The following is an 18,579-nucleotide window of genomic DNA, read 5'->3' on the forward strand; positions in this document are numbered from 1 at the left end:
GTGTTTCTTAGTCTTTAAAACCAAGACTTTCCAGGCCAGAAGTGACACTTTGAGTTCAACCCCCAGCACCCAAACAAACAAAAACAAAACTGGAGCTGAGGAGTGGTGGTGCACACCTTTAATCCTAGCATTTGGGAGGCAGAGGCAGGTGGATCTCTGTGAGTTCGAAGCCAGTCTGGTCTACAAAAGCGAGTTCCAGGACAGGCACCAAAGCTACAGAGAAACCCTGTCTCAAAAAAACAAAAACAAACCCCCCAAAAAACAAAGAAAATACAGGGGCTGGAGAGAAGACCTGAGTTCAATTCCCAGCAACCACATGGTGGCTAACAACCATCTGTAATAAGATCTGGTACCCTCTTCTCTTTTTCTTTTCTTTCTTTTTTTTTTTTTTTGGTTTTTCGAGACAGGATTTCTCTGTGGTTTTGGAGCCTGTCCTGGAACTAGCTCTTGTAGACCAGGCTGGTCTCGAACTCACAGAGATCCACCTGCCTCTGCCTCCCAAGTTCTGGGATTAAAGGCGTGCACCACCACTGCCCGGGAGCCCTCTTCTGACCTGCAGGGATACATGCAGGCAGAACACTGTATACATAAGCAAATAAAAAAAAAAAAAACTGGGTCCTTTCTTCATAGAATTACCATAAGGATTAACAGAAATTATAATGTCTATACATACATTTTAGGGCAGGTAGCACAAATTTGAATTATCCATTATTGATCTAATTCCAAGATCAGCACCAAAGTTCTAAAGTGTGTTCCTCAATGTTCTGGTTCTCTCCTGTTAATAGTCAACATTAATTAAAGCTTTCTGTAAAATCTAAATCAGAGCTATGGAGGCAGTTTGGTTGTTTCACTTCCAACAACCTGGGTAAGAGACCTGATTCGGAAAGACAGTTTAGCAGCTAAGTGCTAACTGTCCTTTGAGAGGTCAGGAATTTAGTTCCCAGAACCCAAGTCAAAAGCCATACAAATCCCTGTAACTCCACCTCTATAGATGCGACACCCTCTATGGCCTCTATAAGCACTCCCACACATGTAGCACATGTGCGCGCACACACACACACACACACACACACACACACAAGATAAAATAGTTGTCCTAAGTCAAGAAGATGGAATATAGTTATATTCAGAGCTCTTTCTACTCTGAAACACTATTCAGAGTAGAAAGAATAGGGAATAATTCTTAAGAACTAATGCTAGTGAGACCAGGACTTATCCTGGGTTATGAACTGGCTTTCTGGAGCCAATTCACTATGGTGGGATACCTTGCTCAGCCTTGATACAGGAGTAGGTGCTTGATCCTGCCTCAACTTGGTATACCTGACTTTGCTGACTCCCCAAGGAGAGCTCTTAACTCCTCTAAGGAGTGGATGAGGTGTGGAATGGGGGCAGGTGGAGGAGTGGGGCAAGAGGAAGGAGGGAAAACTGGGGCTAGTATGTAAAAATAAAATTCAATCAGAAGTTACATCTATCACTGTTCTTGGAAAGGTTCAGTTTTGGACTTCACTCAATTCCATTAAAAAAAATTCACTAATTTGTGGCAACAAGAAGGCTCAGCAGGTGAAAGCATATGCCATACAAACCTGAAAATGTGAGTTAAAAGCCCAGAACCCACATAAAAATGGAAGAAAAGCTCACATACACAATAACAAATTAAAAACACCAATGTTTCCGTGCTGTATCTCTGACATAGCTAAGTCAGCCAACTACTCAACAAACACATTCTCTGGCTCCTCTGGCCTCAGAGTTTGCTTTGTTACCACACTTGGCTTGCTTGTTGCCCACTCCCTTACGTCCAAACTAACAGAATCTAGGCTGGTTGCAAAGAAAAACTAAGACTTAAGTTTTCCTCCTTCAATTATCTTCTAGGGGGCTAGAGAGCACTGGCTGCACAATGTTCCAGAGGATCCAGGTTCAGTTTCCGTCAACTCCAGTTCCAGGGGATTCAAATTCCTCTACTGGCTTCCTCTGGCACCAGGCATGCATTAGGTACACAGACACACATGAAGGCCAAACACCATAAGCATAAAATACTCATTTTAAAAGTTTTAGTCATAGTCTAGGATTCTAAGCAGAAAGTTCAGTACCAGCTTCTACAGGAAAACAGGAACAGGCTGACCACTCCCTTCTGAAAAGGGAGAGAGGGCAATCTGCCAGTGTCTCTTACAAAAACTCGAAAGTAAAATTCAGACATAGAGTAATGAAAAACTAAGTCAAATTTAAAAGAGCTCACGTAATGGTGACCAGGTTTTTGTTCTTTTAAGTCCCCTCTTCCTTCCTCCCCTACCCCTCTCTAAGCCAAATCTATAACCAGGCCGCCTTTGCGCCAAGACTGCCCTTCCACTCCCGCTCCTCCTGCTTCCACTTCCTGGGACTGGGGTTTGCAAGCCTAATCATTCTGTGAAGATTCTACATGGCTACCTTCTACCCGATGACTAGAGCTGATTCTCTAGACACTTAAAAATAATACTCTAAACCGGGCAGTGGTGGCGCACACCTTTAATCCCAGTACTCGGGAGGCAGAGGCAGGCGGATCTCTGGGAGTTCGAGGCCAGCCTGGTCTACAAGAGCTAGTTCCAGGACAGGCTCCAAAAACCACAGAGAAACCCTGTCTCGAAAAACCAAAAAAAAAAAAAAAAAACCATCAACAACAACAACAAAATACTCTACACAGTAAGAGAACTAATTACTCTTCTTCCTCCAATTTTTCTAGAATGGTTGGAATAAAGAGTGACAGAGGACTTCACAACAATAAAGACAAAAATAACAAACTACATGAAAGCCAAGAATGGTATTAATATAATGCCATGACAGATAACACTAACTTTGTTTTATTTTCAAACACAAGGGGGAGAAGGGGCCACTTACTTGAAACAGCTCTGACCATTAGAGAAAAGTAACATATTCAGAGAACATGGAGTCTTGGTTTGAAGTGTAGGAGGGAGGGAGAGAAGAACAGCATCACTGAACTGCTCTGCAGAAGCCAGGAAAGGTGCTGCTCACTTGTAATCTGAGCATCTGGGAAATGCAAGCTAGAAGATCAAGAATTCAATCATCCTCGTCTACAGTGAGGTTTGGTTTGGTTTAGCTTTTTGAAACAAAACCTTATGTAGCCCAGGCTGGTCTGGAATTCACTATGTAACCCAGGTTAGTCTCAGACTCCAGGCAGTCCTCCGACCTCCACTTCCCAAGTGCTGGAATTCCAAACACGAGGCACCATGCTTTGCTATTTTTGCCACTATAACAATCAAACAAGCCTAACGACTTGAGTCCAATCCCTGGGACCCACACGGCAGAAGGAGAGAAGTTACTCTCACAGGCTGTCCTCCACAAACCACATTCTATGACACACAGAAATATCTATGTGTGTGTGCATGCGCTAGCGCTCTCTCCCTCTCTAATTCACTAACGTATAGGCCAGTGTGGCCTAAACCTTCAGTGACCCTCCTGCCTCTGCCTCAAGTGCTCAGAGTACAAGCCCCTCCACCCCTGGAACTGTTTAGCATTTTCAATCACTGTGGTGTAATAATTACTGCCTACTTCACTACCTATCTGTGAAAATCAAATCTCAGCACAGTTGAGTGCTTACAGACAGTTTGCTCCCCAGGACTTATGTGGAAGGAAAGTGCTGATTCTTGCGAGTTGCCCTCTAACCTCCACACATGCACTGCAGCATTCATGTGTCCTCCCCACACACAAAATACTAACTGTAATAAAGTCGAGCCTTTCTTCAGATCTCCAGGAAAGAACAAGTTCCGACCCTTCCACTCACTTCCAATGTTAGGATCACACTTTCAGTGGGTTTTGTTTAGCTGAAATCCAATTGACTCAATCATTACCCTTGATTCCTGTCTTTCTCCCAAGTCAGCCTAAAAACTGAATGGGGGGAGGGGGGTTCGACACATGGTTTCTCTGTGTAAAAGTCTTGGCTGTCCTGGAACTAGCTCTGGTAGACCAGGCTCGCCTCGAATTCACAGATCTGCCTGTCTCTGCTTCCTGAGTGCTGTAAAAATCGATTTTTATTCATTTCATAAACACACATACACAGATAATAACTTAATCATTATGGGTATATTGGTTGCACCTGTGATATCCACCAACAAAATATCTATCACTGTCTCTCATCTTATGCAAGTTCCATAAATCCTTTCCCCAAACTCCTGGACTATTTTATTATACAGTCTAAGATGTAAATAAAGGCCAGATAGAAAGAATGACTAAATGATTGTTCATCCAGGCCATGGTGACACTAATCTGTAACGTCAGCACTTGGGAGGCAGAAACAGGAAGACTGGGACAAATACAAGGCCAGTTTCATCCACACAGCATGTTTTAAGATAGCCAGGACTACAACACAATGAAATCTTGTCTCAAAACTCAGAAAAGGGGTGAAAAAAATTCCTTGCCATTTATTTACTAGCCATTCCTCTTCCCCTCTTCCTCTTGAAAAGTCTTCCCTGGCTCACTTCTGTCCTAATAGCTCTCTTGGTCTCTCTTCTCACACTGTTAATTTAGATTCTTGGGGTGGGGATGGCACATATGTGGAGAGCAGAGGACAATCTGCAGGAGTCAGTTCTCTCCTTCCACCTTGTAGGTCCCAGGGATGGAACTCACCAAAACAGCCAACCACAACAAGTGACTCGACCCTGAAATCACACTGCTCTGATTCATGCAGCTGTCTCTACCAGATTTAACGTGTATAAAATCTAGTTTGTATATTATGTTACAGGCTTCTTGAGGTTAAGGCTTACACTCCTAAGTCCCAGCACAACTAAAATGCTTACTTAAAAATGATTTACACCACCTACAATGTGCTCTGAATAGCTGTCCAAGTTTTTTACATACTCGTGAGCCACACTACTACCTTAATAGGTAGTAAAAATGACTTTTTTATACTGCTTTACAAAAGGAGAAACAAATTAAAAGTCTGACTAACATCAACTTTTATCATCGAGTTCATCTTAAGTATTAAAAATATAAGTAACACAGACTAGAGAGATTGTTCAGTGGTTAAGAACATGTACTGTTCTTACAGAAAACTCAAGTTCCATTCCCAGTACCTATATCAGGGGCTCACGACTGCTTGTAACTCCAGCTCCAGGGGATGCCGCTACACCAGGGGTTCTCGATCTGTGGGTCGTGACCCTACCATTCCTAACAGTGGTGCATGAAGTAGCAACCAAACTCATTTTATGGTTGGGGTCACCATAACAATTGAATTAAAGGGTCGTTTAGGAGACTTGAGAACCACTCTCTAACCTCAAGCACACGCATGCACTTTATCTAAATATATGTGGAACAAATACAGGAAACTCCTCAAATAGCACAGGTTTACAAACCTCCCTAAGCTAGCAAATCCATGCTCTTTACTGATGCCAGGAAAATTAACTAGGAACCCAAATTAAACTCTACTCAACTAAACAAATTTTGTTCTGCAGAGTCCATGACTGGGGGGAGGGGCTGCCAACACTGCAAGTATGTCAGTATACGAACTGTTCCAAACTTCAAGAAGCACAAAAGTCTGGGCTGGGGAGACGGCTCTACAGCTAGAGTGCTTGTCTGAGTGCAGTCCCCAGGAGTCGCAAAGGAAAGAAGACCCAACTCCCAAAAGCTGTCCCCTGACCCTTCACACAGTGCTGTGGCACCCACCTGTGCACCTGCAATCACGTGCACCACACACACAATAAAATTACATTAAAGTGTAAAATCCTACCGAGAGACCAAGACTTCTGCTTAGCACAAATGAAAAAGAACATTTCAGCATTAAACCACAGTCTTACAAAACCTGAACTCAGAATGCATTTTGCAAGAGCCATGTGACACCCACATGACGACAAGTCAGCTAAACTGATGGATGGACCTTTCATGGGGAAACAGCGGGAACTGACCAAAGCAACAAAGAAATTCAGCTTTTAGGGCAAAACTGATTTCTCTTATCAAAGAAAGAGAATCCACTCCCTTAAAGATTTCTTACACTAAGGAGAAAAAAGACATTTCTTCAAGCTATTGACTTTCATATATGGAAACCATGGGAGGACTTGAGGTGCCGTTCAGGAAAGCCCAACAAAATCTACCCAAGAAAAAGCGATCACCCGCTCCCATGAAAGGTGCCAGGTGTGTCACTTCTGCTATTGTGACTTCTTGAGTAAGCAAGAAAAAGGAATGCATTAACTTTTCATGACACGTCATGGAACCTCATTCCCTACCTGCAGGCTTTCACCCAGGTAATCTAAAACCTACAGCTCTATCAAAGGTACCACTCGTTTCTTTTCCAATTTGTCAATGAACACACACTTTAAATTCGGTGGTACCGGAAAGACATTTTTTATTTTAGTTTTTTGTTATTGTTGTTGACGTACTGCAGACAAAAGGTGACTGGGAGACTTAAGTGTCCTCTAAAACATTTCACAAATGCTCAGGATTTTGGAAGGGCCACGGCTCACAGTTCTTCAAGAACTCTTCCAGGAGACGAGCCCAAAAGGAAGCTGAACATTGAAACAGCTTCTCGCCATCTCCTCATTCCCCCCAGCCCACGCAGTCCCGAGGAGCATCCGTACTGCCTGACACCTGCCGCGGAGAGAGCTCTAACAAGCTCAGGATTTACACCTAAAGCTGGTTTCCTCCCTGCCAGGGCTGACAGCTCCGCAGAGCCGGCGCAGGGTCTGACAGTGCCCTCTAGCAGAGCTCTCCCACCAACCTCCCTTAAAAACAAGTCCTCCTCCAGCCGTCACTGCCTCCCCGAGACGCGCCCCTCCTGGCCGCCGTCAGAGGCCGACTCCCCAAAGCCCGGCCGCGACACCCAGCAGCTCCCTGCCGGCGGCGCCCCGGCCCCTGGCCCGGAGCCCCGACCCCTCCCCGCCGCGGCCCTGGGCCGGCAGACAATGGGGCCCTCGGGCTGCTCCGCCTCGCTCGCCCGCCCGGCCGACCTTCCCACGGCCGCGTAGCGAGCCTCCCGGCGGCCTTCACTCCGCGGCCGGACGACCTCACCCCCGGCCAGCCCCGGCTCGGCTGCACTCACTATTCGGGATTCATGCTGGACATGTCACTGCAGCTGCCGCCGCCGCCACCGCCCTTGCTGACGCAGCCGCCGCCCCGACTCTCCGCGCCACGGGTTATGGAAGGGAAGGAGTGAGCTAAGCTGTTCCGGTAGAACAAACGTCGACCCCGCTCCGACCCTTGGAACACAATCAGCAGCCGCCGCCACTCAGTGATCGCTTCCACCCAAAATGGCCGCCGGCGAACCAGGAACTAGGGAAGCCTAGGCCAAGGGGTCTGTCGCGGCCCAGAGGGCGGCCGCGTCGCGCGGCACGCCGGGAAACTGAGTCGTGAGCTCACCGCACGCCCAGGCAACCTGACGGAGCAGAGGACAGCTTGTACTCAGTTTCCCACTAGGCCCCGCAAACGGTACGCATGCGCACTCGCGAGCTTGTCGCCCGCCCCGTCCCCATTCCCTCACCCCACACCCCGCCCTTCCTGCTCCCCTCCCCGCTGGCTTGCTGGCTAGGACTTCGCTCGGACTCCCCCTAGCGGATTGGCTAAGGCCGAGCGGACTGTGTTGATGTCATCAGTGAGACGTGGCAGCTGGGCGAGTCGGCGCCCCACGGGAAGGGGAGGGGAAGGAACCCGGAGGAGGGCGGTGCCGTAGCCGAGGGGGTGGGGGCTCCTGGGGACGCCAGCACGGAATGAGGAGGGGCAATTGGGACTGAGGACAACCTGGCGGACCCTGCTCTGGCACGCCCCAGGGGGCTATCAGCATCCGATCCTCCGGACAGCTCTAAGGACGGAAAAGTCAAGCCGCCTCTACAGACCTTGCCCTTTCTCAATCACCCGACCCCTCCTGTTCTTTTCTGATTTTTTTTTTTTTTAACCATGTTCCTCCAACAACTTGACGTTGCGGTAGCTGCTAATGAACCCTACTTCAATCTCCTTTTACCCCTCCTCCCCCCGTCCACTTGCACACACAGCCAGATTTATCTTTCTGAAACTGCACCTCCATCGTGACCTCCCAACCTTCAAAGGCTCCTCATTGTGTGGTTGAGACACAGACTAAAGTCAGCCTAAACCAGTCTGCCTACTTGAGGCCTGGACTTAAAGTTGAATTATTGGAGATTTTGTCTTGCTGTTGTTTGTTTGCTTGCATGTTTTATTAGTTCGTACTTAATTCTGTATCGGTCTGCAAATTTGGGCAGTAATAAGTGATTTTTTTTAAGCCACGCAATTCTTCACTACGGACTCCAGAACTAATATTAATACATTTTTAGACCTTTAATCAGCTCAGGAATTTAAATCTCGACTAAACGTTAACTCATTATCTTGGGTTATTTATTACAAAGGTCATAGTATAATACACTGTCCAAAGTTTATCTTCCAACTTTTTCTAAGCAAGAATATTATCTCCCGAGGCTGACTTTCTTTGAACTTCCGTGACAGCAAAATATGCCAAAGAGCCTGCTCTCATTTCTAATTCGAAATGTACATCTTTACATTCCCCCTCCCCCACCCCTTGGAATTCTTTCATATGCCTTGATTAACAACCTCATCAGACTATGCATAGGTTTTGAGGATTTTGTTTTTATTGTTGTTGGGTTTTGGCTTTTTGAGTCAGGGCTTCTTTATGTAGTCCCGGCTGTCCTGGAACTCTGTCTGTAGACTATAGAACCCAGCCATGACAAACTCAATAGAGGCCTGAGTCTCAGTAGTTTACCCTAAGATAAACCTAATTCCAAGAAAGACCACAGTCCACCCAGGCACGACCCAGAAACAGACCATTCAAAGGAAATTCCTAACTTCCAACCATTGTAGATAGGATTGTTAGGAATATTTCCTAACCGAGCCACTCCTCCAACGCAAAATAATCCCAATCAAACCAAATCAGATCAAATTAAAAGATATCCAGGTCCAGGTTTAATTAGACACCTGCTCCCTGGAGGCCCCGAAGGGAAATGGGAACCGCCCAGCCCAGAGGAAGAGGGAAAACCACGTGTTTATTTTCTGGGGAAGCAGTTTAAATAGCCTGTGGGAGTGGTCTTGACCTTTCCTGGGGAGGGGTCAAGGTTCGAGGGTCAAAGAGGAGGGATCTCCAAAGATGGAGGCCAGAGACTGGAATTACAAGGATCACCTGCCAGCACACACCCATCACTTTTCACCAGGCCAGTCCTACACAAATGTCAGCCAATCAGGGGTCCTGAACCTCAGAAGTCCCTTACCCCAACTTCTGTTATTATAAAATTCCCAACCCAACTGAGCTCAGGGCTCTCCAATCACTCCTATACATTGGACACACAGAGAGCCCGAGTTTGAACTCATATAAGAATAAAGGCTCTTAGCTTTTACAAACAGAACTCGGTCTCCTAGTTGGTTTTGGGGGAGCTCTGTGATCTGGACATAACAGATCAGGCTGGCCTCGAACTCAGTGACCCTCCCTCCTCTGCCTCCTGAGTGATAGGATGAAAGGTGTGTGCCATTACCCCCCTCCCATTAGGGTTCTTTTACATGTTAGCTTCTGAAATGAAAGTGGTCACCACCCGAAAACGACCCTAGACAAATAAATGAAGCACCACATGTGTGTATTGTCCTGAACCCTGAAGCCTACAGTACTTCCTGCTCATTGTCATTTTACAGAAGAAAAACTCAGAAGTGTCCTCAAACTCAATTTTTCAAGCAAAGCTTGTTTGTTAGGAGTTGCCGTGTAACCCAGTGTAACAGAGCATGTCTTTAATCCCACCACTTGGGAGGCAGAGACAGATGAGTTTGAAGCCAACCTGGTCTACGTCCCCTCCCCCTGCCAAAAAAAAAAAAATCTGTCACCCAAACAAGAACTAAGAGTGCCTTTAGTGGATGAGCTATCTCTCCAGCCCAAGCTGGGGGATTATTGATGAAATTTTAATATAAACTCAAGCAGAAATGTTAAGGGAGAAACAGACTCTGAGAAAGAAAAACCCTCTCCAGAGCACAGATGTTGGTTTCTCTAAGAGGCACTACTACCTTTCTGTCTTCCTGGAGGTAAATTTCCTCAACTTTATTCATTAACTATTCCATTTCCCAACAGATTATCTTGTAACTTATAACCTGGGTGACAAACAAAACAGTGTGGAGTATATAGCACAGTTCTTCCTTGACACCCCCAAAGCTTTACTGTCTGTTGTATGCAGAGGACAGAAAACTTCATTTCCTAGTTACTGTGTTATAGCATGCACGTGGATAAGAAACAGTCATGGCTGTGGACTGGCGAGTGCCAGCTTCCGATGTCCTACTGCAACACAGGTGTTATTTATATTAAGAGTCCTCCCCATGGAATTAAAGAGATGGCTCAGAGGTTATGAACAATTACTGCCCTTGTAGAAGACTCAGGTTCAGTTTCCAGAACACACATAGTAGCTCACACTGTCTATAAGTAGTTCCGCACAACCCAATGCCTTCTTCTGGCCTCTTCAGGGACTGCATGCAGGTGATGTACATACATGCATGCATACATACATAATACATGCATGCATGCATGCATACATGCAATCAAAACACTGACATATAAAAAGAAAATAACTGATTGCTGCTAGCACACCCCTTTAATCCCAGCACATGGGAGGCAGAGGCAGGAAGATCTCTGTGAGTTTGAGACCAGCATGGACTACAAAGTGAGTTCCAGGACAGCCAGGACAACACAGAGAAACCTGTCTGGAAAAAAAATAAAATAATAATTAAATACTTCCTTTCCTAACGTAGAAGTATGTTTTTCTCTTCCCACTATACCTCCAGACAGGGTCTCACTTCATAACTCTGGCTGTCCTGGATCTCACCAGATAGACCAGGCTGACCTTGAACTCACTGAGAACTACCAGCTCTTAGGTGACTGTAAAGAACCTCACCCCCCCACACACCCCACCCCCACCCCCGTTGTGTGTGTTTACGTGCATAGAGGGGATTGTACTTGACCACGTATCTCCATATAAAAAGGCTAGAGGTCAACCTCCCTTGTCTTCCTCTGTCACTCTCCACCATACTTTTTGTCTTTGGTTTTTCGAGACAGGGTTTCTCTGTAGCTTTGGAGCCTGTCCTGCAACTAGCTCTTTTAGACCACGCTGGTCTTTAATTCACACCTGCCTCTGCCTCCTGAGTGCTGGGATTAAAGGTGTGCACCACCACGGCCTGGCCTTCTACTGTACCTTTTGAGACAAGGTCTCGCTGAACCTGGAGCTCGCTCAAAGCCTGGCTGGCCAGTGAGTCTGGATCTGTCAGTCTGTACTTGCAGCATGAGCTCTATGGATGTGCATTGCCTGCTTTTACATGGGGACTAAGAAACCTCGGGTCCTCATGCCTCTGCAGCACTTTGCCCACTGAGCCATCCACTCCGTCCCTCAGCCCTGAAACTGTACCTTTAATAAGGTTTACTGGCTCAACTTTATTATATTTCATGTTTAAGTTTTTACCAATGGTTCAGATTAATAACTCAAAATAAACCAAGCGCCAGTGGCTCAGTCTTGGAACCCTGGCACTGGCAAGGCAGACAGGCAGATTGATGGAAATTTGAGACTAGCCTGGGCTATGTGGTGAGTTCTAAGCCAAGCTACATATGACACTGACTCAAAAAAAAAAACATTTAATCCCAGCACTCGGGAGGCAGAGGCAGGCGGATCTCTGTGAGTTCGAGGCCAGCCTGGTCTACAAGAGCTAGTTCCAGGACAGGCTCCAAAACCACAGAGAAACCCTGTCTCGAAAAACCAAAAAAAAAAAAAAAAAAAAAAAAAAAAAAAAAAAAAAAAAAAAAAAAAAAACAGAATTTCTTTAAAAGCAGAATCATTCATTAAAATGTCATACACAAGCCGGGCAGTGGTGGTGCACGCCTTTAATCCCAGCACTCCGGAAGCAGAGGCAGGAGGATCTTTGTCAGTTCGAGGCCAGCCTGGTCTACAAGAACTAGTTCCAGGACAGGCTCCAAAGCTACAGAGAAACCCTGTCTTGAAAAGCCAAAAAATAAAATAAAATAAAAAATAAGCCGGGCGATGGTGGCACACGCCTTTAATCCCAGCACTCGGGAGGCAGAGACAGGCGGATCTCTGTGAGTTCGAGACCAGCCTGGTCTACAAGAGCTAGTTCCAGGACAGACTCCAAAACCACAGAGAAACCCTGTCTCGAAAAACCAAAAAAATAAATAAATAAATAAATAAATAAATAAATAAATAAATAAAACGCCATACACTGCACTAGTTGCCCTACTGTTGGATCAGAGCGTTTCTAGGGGTGGAGGTATGACCGTTAGCAGACCACTGACATCATGAGGGAGGCCTGGGTTTGAGTCTCAGTGCTAGAGACAAGACAATGCCTCTTCTAGGGCCGTTAGCCTTTTCTCTAAAAAGAAAAGACAAAAGACGTATTTTTACATATGTATGTATATGTGTCTATGTCTGTGCGTGGGTATTTGTAGGTGTGTTCGGGTACCTGGAGGAGACCAGAGGAAGGTATTGAGTATCCTGGAGTTACAGGGGGTTGTAAGCTGCCTGACAGGGATGCGAGGAATGTGCAAAGGTCCTCTGCAAGGGCAGCCACTGATCGGTCTCTCTAGCTCCCCCCCCCTTCTTCACGTGTTTATTTTGTGTGGGGGTGAATTGGGGTGGGAACATGTCAGGGGACATGCATGTGAGGGCAGAGATGTGTGGGTGCATGGGGTACATGTCAGGACACGTGAGGGCAGAGATGTGTGCGTGTATGGAGTACATGTCAGGACACACACATGAGGGCAGAGATGTGTGGGTGTATGGGGTACATGTCAGGATACACACATGAGGGCAGAGATGTGTGGGTGTATGGGGTACATGTCAGGACACGTGAGGGCAGAGACGTGTGGGTGCATGGGGTACATGTCAGGGCACACGTGAGGGCAGAGATGTGTGGGTGTATGGGGTACATGTCAGGGCACACGTGAGGGCAGAGATGTGTGGGTGTATGGGGTACATGTCAGGATACACACATGAGGGCAGAGATGTGTGGGTGTATGGGGTACATGTCAGGGCACACACATGAGGGCAGAGATGTGTGGGTGTATGGGGTACATGTCAGGACACACACATGAGGGCAGAGATGTGTGGGTGTATGGGGTACATGTCAGGGCACACGTGAGGGCAGAGATGTGTGGGTGTATGGGGTACATGTCAGGACATACATGTGAAAGCAGAGATGTGTGGGTGTATGGGGTACATGTCAGGGCACACGTGAGGGCAGAGATGTGTGGGTGTATGGGGTACATGTCAGGACACGTGAGGGCAGAGATGTGTGGGTGCATGGGGTACATGTCAGGGCACACGTGAGGGCAGAGATGTGTGGGTGTATGGGGTACATGTCAGGACACACACATGAGGGCAGAGATGTGTGGGTGTATGGGGTACATGTCAGGACACGTGAGGGCAGAGATGTGTGGGTGCATGGGGTACATGTCAGGGCACACGTGAGGGCAGAGATGTGTGGGTGTATGGGGTACATGTCAGGACACACACATGAGAGCAGAGATGTGTGGGTGTATGGGGTACATGTCAGGACACACACATGAGGGCAGAGATGTGTGGGTGTATGGGGTACATGTCAGGGCACACGTGAGGGCAGAGATGTGTGGGTGTATGGGGTACATGTCAGGATACACACATGAGGGCAGAGATGTGTGGGTGTATGGGGTACATGTCAGGGCACACACATGAGGGCAGAGATGTGTGGGTGTATGGGGTACATGTCAGGACACACACATGAGGGCAGAGATGTGTGGGTGTATGGGGTACATGTCAGGGCACACGTGAGGGCAGAGATGTGTGGGTGTATGGGGTACATGTCAGGACATACATGTGAAAGCAGAGATGTGTGGGTGTATGGGGTACATGTCAGGGCACACGTGAGGGCAGAGATGTGTGGGTGTATGGGGTACATGTCAGGACACGTGAGGGCAGAGATGTGTGGGTGCATGGGGTACATGTCAGGGCACACGTGAGGGCAGAGATGTGTGGGTGTATGGGGTACATGTCAGGACACACACATGAGGGCAGAGATGTGTGGGTGTATGGGGTACATGTCAGGACACGTGAGGGCAGAGATGTGTGGGTGCATGGGGTACATGTCAGGGCACACGTGAGGGCAGAGATGTGTGGGTGTATGGGGTACATGTCAGGACACACACATGAGAGCAGAGATGTGTGGGTGTATGGGGTACATGTCAGGACACACACATGAGGGCAGAGATGTGTGGGTGTATGGGGTACATGTCAGGGCACACGTGAGGGCAGAGATGTGTGGGTGTATGGGGTACATGTCAGGACACGTGAGGGCAGAGATGTGTGGGTGTATGGGGTACATGTCAGGACACGTGAGGGCAGAGATGTGTGGGTGTATGGGGTACATGTCAGGACACGTGAGGGCAGAGACGTGTGGGTGTATGGGGTACATGTCAGGACACACACATGAGGGCAGAGACGTGTGGGTGTATGGGGTACATGTCAGGACACGTGAGGGCAGAGATGTGTGGGTGTATGGGGTACATGTCAGGACACGTGAGGGCAGAGACATGTGGGTGCATGGGGTACATGTCAGGATACACGTGAGGGCAGAGATGTGTAGGTGCATGGGGTACATGTCAGGACACGTGAGGGCAGAGACGTGTGGGTGTATGGGGTATATGTCAGGACACACACATGAGGGCAGAGATGTGTGGGTGTATGGGGTACATGTCAGGGCACACGTGAGGGCAGAGATGTGTGGGTGTATGGGGTACATGTCAGGACACGTGAGGGCAGAGACGTGTGGGTGTATGGGGTACATGTCAGGGCACGTGAGGGCAGAGACGTGTGGGTGCATAGGGTACATGTCAGGACACGTGAGGGCAGAGACGTGTGGGTGTATGGGGTACATGTCAGGGCTCACAAGAGGGCAGAGAACAAGTTTCAGGACTTGGTTATTTCACCTTTACCCACTAAGTCCCCCTCCCTTCTTTTGTTATTTCCCTTTTTTCATTTTCCTTTTTTACTCCCCTCCTTCCCATTCTCTTTTTCAGATATATATGACCTGGAACTTAATAAATGTATGTGGAACTTGTTCTGGGTTTGGATGGGTATGTTTGCTGTTTTAAGATAGATTTTCATGTAGCCCAGGCTGGCCTCAAATTCTCTATGTACTTGAGTATGGCTTTGAACTCTTCTGATCCTCCTGCCTCAGCCTCCCTGTGTCTATTCTAGCATACCCTGCCATGCCCAGCTGCACTTGGAACTTAAGTTTAAGCAATACAAAAGTGAATGAAAAACAATTCTTTACCTTTAAGGAGATTATCATTCAGTTGGGAAGATCTGCAAATGTAGAGAAGGCCCACAGGGGAAAGGGCAAAAATGCATTTAAAGGGTGTGACCTGTCCTCTGATTGTCAGGAACTGGGGGTGGGAGGAAGGGATCGTCTGAAAAGAGGAAATCTAAAGAATGTGTCTCTTTGGTTTGATGGAACTATCCTGAATCTTCATTGTGATGATGGCTGGTTACATGACCATACATGCTTGTCAAAACCCTGGTCTCGCCGGGCGGACACCTTTAATCCCAGCACTCGGAGGCAGAGGCAGGCGGATCTCTGTGAGTTCGAGGCCAGCCTGAGCTACAAGAGCTAGTTCCAAGACAGACTCCAAAACTACAGAGAAACCCTGTCTCGAAAAAACAAAACAAAACCCAAGTCTCTTGGGTTTGAGTTCCAGCAGCACCAAAAGACTCACAAGTTCTCTACATCCAAAAGATGTAAATCAAGACCAGCAAGATGGCTCATGGGTAAAGGCACTTGCCTGGAAAGCCTGACAACCTGAGTTTGTTCCCCCAAACCATCTAAAAGTGCAAAGAAATATCTGACTTCTCAGAGTTATTCTCTGACTGCCATAGGTGTGTTGTGACATGTACTCATACACACACACACACACACACACATGCTCGTACACACACAACCACCCCAACAACAAAACAAGATTTAACTAAATTAAAATCATAGTTTATTTATATATGAATTACACACTTTGTATAGCATTGACCTCAAAGCCAAATAGCAGCCATCTCCAAATAGCTGCGCCGGTTTGCAAAAGGTTATCACAGCTGGACTCGTTGACTGTTTGACACTCCTTCATAGGAGGATGGAAAGGGTCCTGGGACTCTAGCCTAAGTGTCCACTTTCCAGCTACTTGCATGCGATTGCACGTGGCCTGGGTGATCTCGGGGAGGGGCTAAGGCGTATAAACTGGGGAAGACTAGGGTAGCAGGCTCCATCCGTGTGGCTAGGTAAAGGCTTCCCAGTGAGGCTTTGCATCTACTCTCCCGTCAGGAACTGCTTACCCATGCTCAGTAAGTCAGGAAATAGAATGGAACTTCTGTATGTCATAGGGCAGGGGTGGGCATTGCCGAGTTTCCCCACAGGGGAAAATTCCAGTTATAAATCAGGCATTTAGAAAATGGTGAGTGATGGGACTGAAGGAAACAGCTTCCACAGGTCCAGCTAGGTCACTGTCATGAACGAGGTCGGGAGAATGAAAGACTGAAATTTTGAACATGGACAGAAATCAGAGAGAAGCCCCTAAACTTGGAATGTGCACACCGATTTGAGGATTACTGGCCATGGGTTCTTTGGGAGCCAAAGTAGGAGACATCTGGGCTTAAGTGAGATCATGGGGTGCCCCTAGGTGCCTACTAAAATGTTTAGACTAGTCAGTAGGCAGCAACAATGCCAAATGGGGGAATGTGGGTTGATGAGCTCAGCACTTAGCTGCGTGGAGCCCGCAGTAGGAAGATCATTTTAACTGTTAAAAATTAGACTCCTTAAGGTAAGAGCCTGTGCATCCAGTCAAAGGGCAGTCTACCAGGAATAGAAAGGAGGAGAGATTCCTAAGACAGACTCGGCAAGTTTGGAGGGAAGGGAGGAGCTAAAGATAACAGAAATAGCATACCTGCCCACAGGGAAGCAAGCCCCCAGGAAAGTTCCAGAGCAGAGAGAAATGGAGCAGAGAAGGAAGGCTATGCTGTGCTCTGAGGTCAGACCTAGGGCCGGCAGCTGCAGAACACCGGGACTACTAGAAACTATCAACGTAATTCGACTCAAAACCAAACGAACCAACAAAAAGCCTAGGTGCTAGAGATGTGATTCGATGGAAAAGAAGACTCTCACTAGTACGAGCAAGGTTCTGCTCAAGCCCGACCCCACCCTGCACTCCCTCACCCCAAAATAAAAGCCTGACAAAATAGAAGTCTGTCAAAAGCAAACAAGGCTATACTTGGGCGTTGAACTCACCTGCCGGGAAGCATGAGACAGGAAGTGCTTTAAAGCTAACTTATGGTCTTGGGGAAGACTTTGGCTCATTTAATGAGGCCAGCTGAGTTTGTTCATCTGGATTTATTTGGAGAAGAAGCAAACATTTTTATTATTTTTTTTGAAATTATTTATTTATTTATATATACATAAAGAATTTTTATTATTAATAATTTTCTTTTTAATGTTCTGTATGTGTTTGTGAGTATACAATTCAGGTGTGTAGGTGCTACAGCGGCCAGAAGGGGGCGATGGATCCCCTGGAGCTGGAGTTACAGGCAGTTGTCAGTGGCAGCTCAGGAGTGTTAGAAACCAAACTTGAGTCCTCTGGAAGAGCAGCAAGTGCTCTTGACTGCTGAGTCACCTCTCTACCCCCAAAACAAATTGAATTTCCACAACTGAAGCCAGTCACAGAAGTTAGAGCAAGGCACTCACTGGGCTAGGAGTGAGAGAGAGCAAGAGTTTATCTCCTGAATATCTAGTTGTGTTTCAGAGACAGCTCAGGCTGAGGATGTAGCTCAGCAGCGGAGTGCTTGCCTAGCTTGTGAGAGGCCTTTGAATTCAGTCCTCCATATGGTAGGATCCATAGCTCAGTGCCAAGGGTTGATAGCTCATAAGCCTGTAAATCTCCCAACCTGAGAGGTGATTCAGGAGGATCAGGCTCAACGTCACGGGCTTGTTGTGGCAGCACACAAATTAAAATTACAGAGATTAGCAAGGTCATTGCACAAGGATGGCATGCAAATCTGTGACGTCTTCCATTTATTTTTGTCTGTACAGTTTTGCTCGGATAACTGCAAACCTTGAAAAAACTGTTGCTGATGTTAATTCAGAACACAATGCTATTATTAGTTCTACATATATTTATATATACATATGTAAATGCATACCACAGTACCCATTCCCACCAGCTAAGTTATTTCTGCCACCATTAAAAACTGTGTGACCGTGGGCTGGAGAGATGGCTCGCTGGTTAAGAGCACATGTTGCCTGTACAGAGGACTTGATTTGATTCTCAGCACCCATAAGGTAGTTCACAACCATTCATAACTCCAATTCCTGGGCATCTGATACCTTCTTCTGACCTCCGTGGGCATCAGGCACATACATGTTACATATACATACATATAGACAAAACCTCACATAAAATTAAATATATATTATTTAAGACAATAAACTCTGGAACTATGGGAAAAAATTAAATACATAAATTTAATTTTTAAAAATGTGTCCAAAAAAATGTCGTTTGGGGAGAGACAAGCCCTTCCTCTTCTAGCTCACAATGAT

At 46.8% G+C, this 18,579-nt stretch overlaps 1 protein-coding gene and 1 pseudogene across 2 annotated transcripts in view; one reads left to right on the forward strand and one right to left on the reverse strand.

Moving 5' to 3' along the window:
• The window catches only part of Rab1a (RAB1A, member RAS oncogene family), a 28,038-nt gene extending 20,782 nt beyond the window's left edge, over positions 1–7,256 (reverse strand). The window contains exon 1 of one of the 2 annotated variants that reach the window (XM_057771305.1): positions 7,019–7,256. In XM_057771305.1, coding sequence (XP_057627288.1) covers positions 7,019–7,041 — 23 coding nt within the window. In that variant the 5' untranslated portion in view covers positions 7,042–7,256. The remainder of the gene's footprint in view (positions 1–7,018) is intronic. The other variant, XM_057771306.1, reaches the window with a different exon arrangement.
• A 10,704-nt stretch (positions 7,257–17,960) lies between these two features.
• LOC130876694 (U6 spliceosomal RNA) lies at positions 17,961–18,060 on the forward strand (annotated as a pseudogene).
• Positions 18,061–18,579: the final 519 nt, after the last annotated feature.

Source organism: Chionomys nivalis, chromosome 6 (assembly GCF_950005125.1).
Source record: "Chionomys nivalis chromosome 6, mChiNiv1.1, whole genome shotgun sequence".
NCBI lineage: Eukaryota > Metazoa > Chordata > Mammalia > Rodentia > Cricetidae > Chionomys > Chionomys nivalis.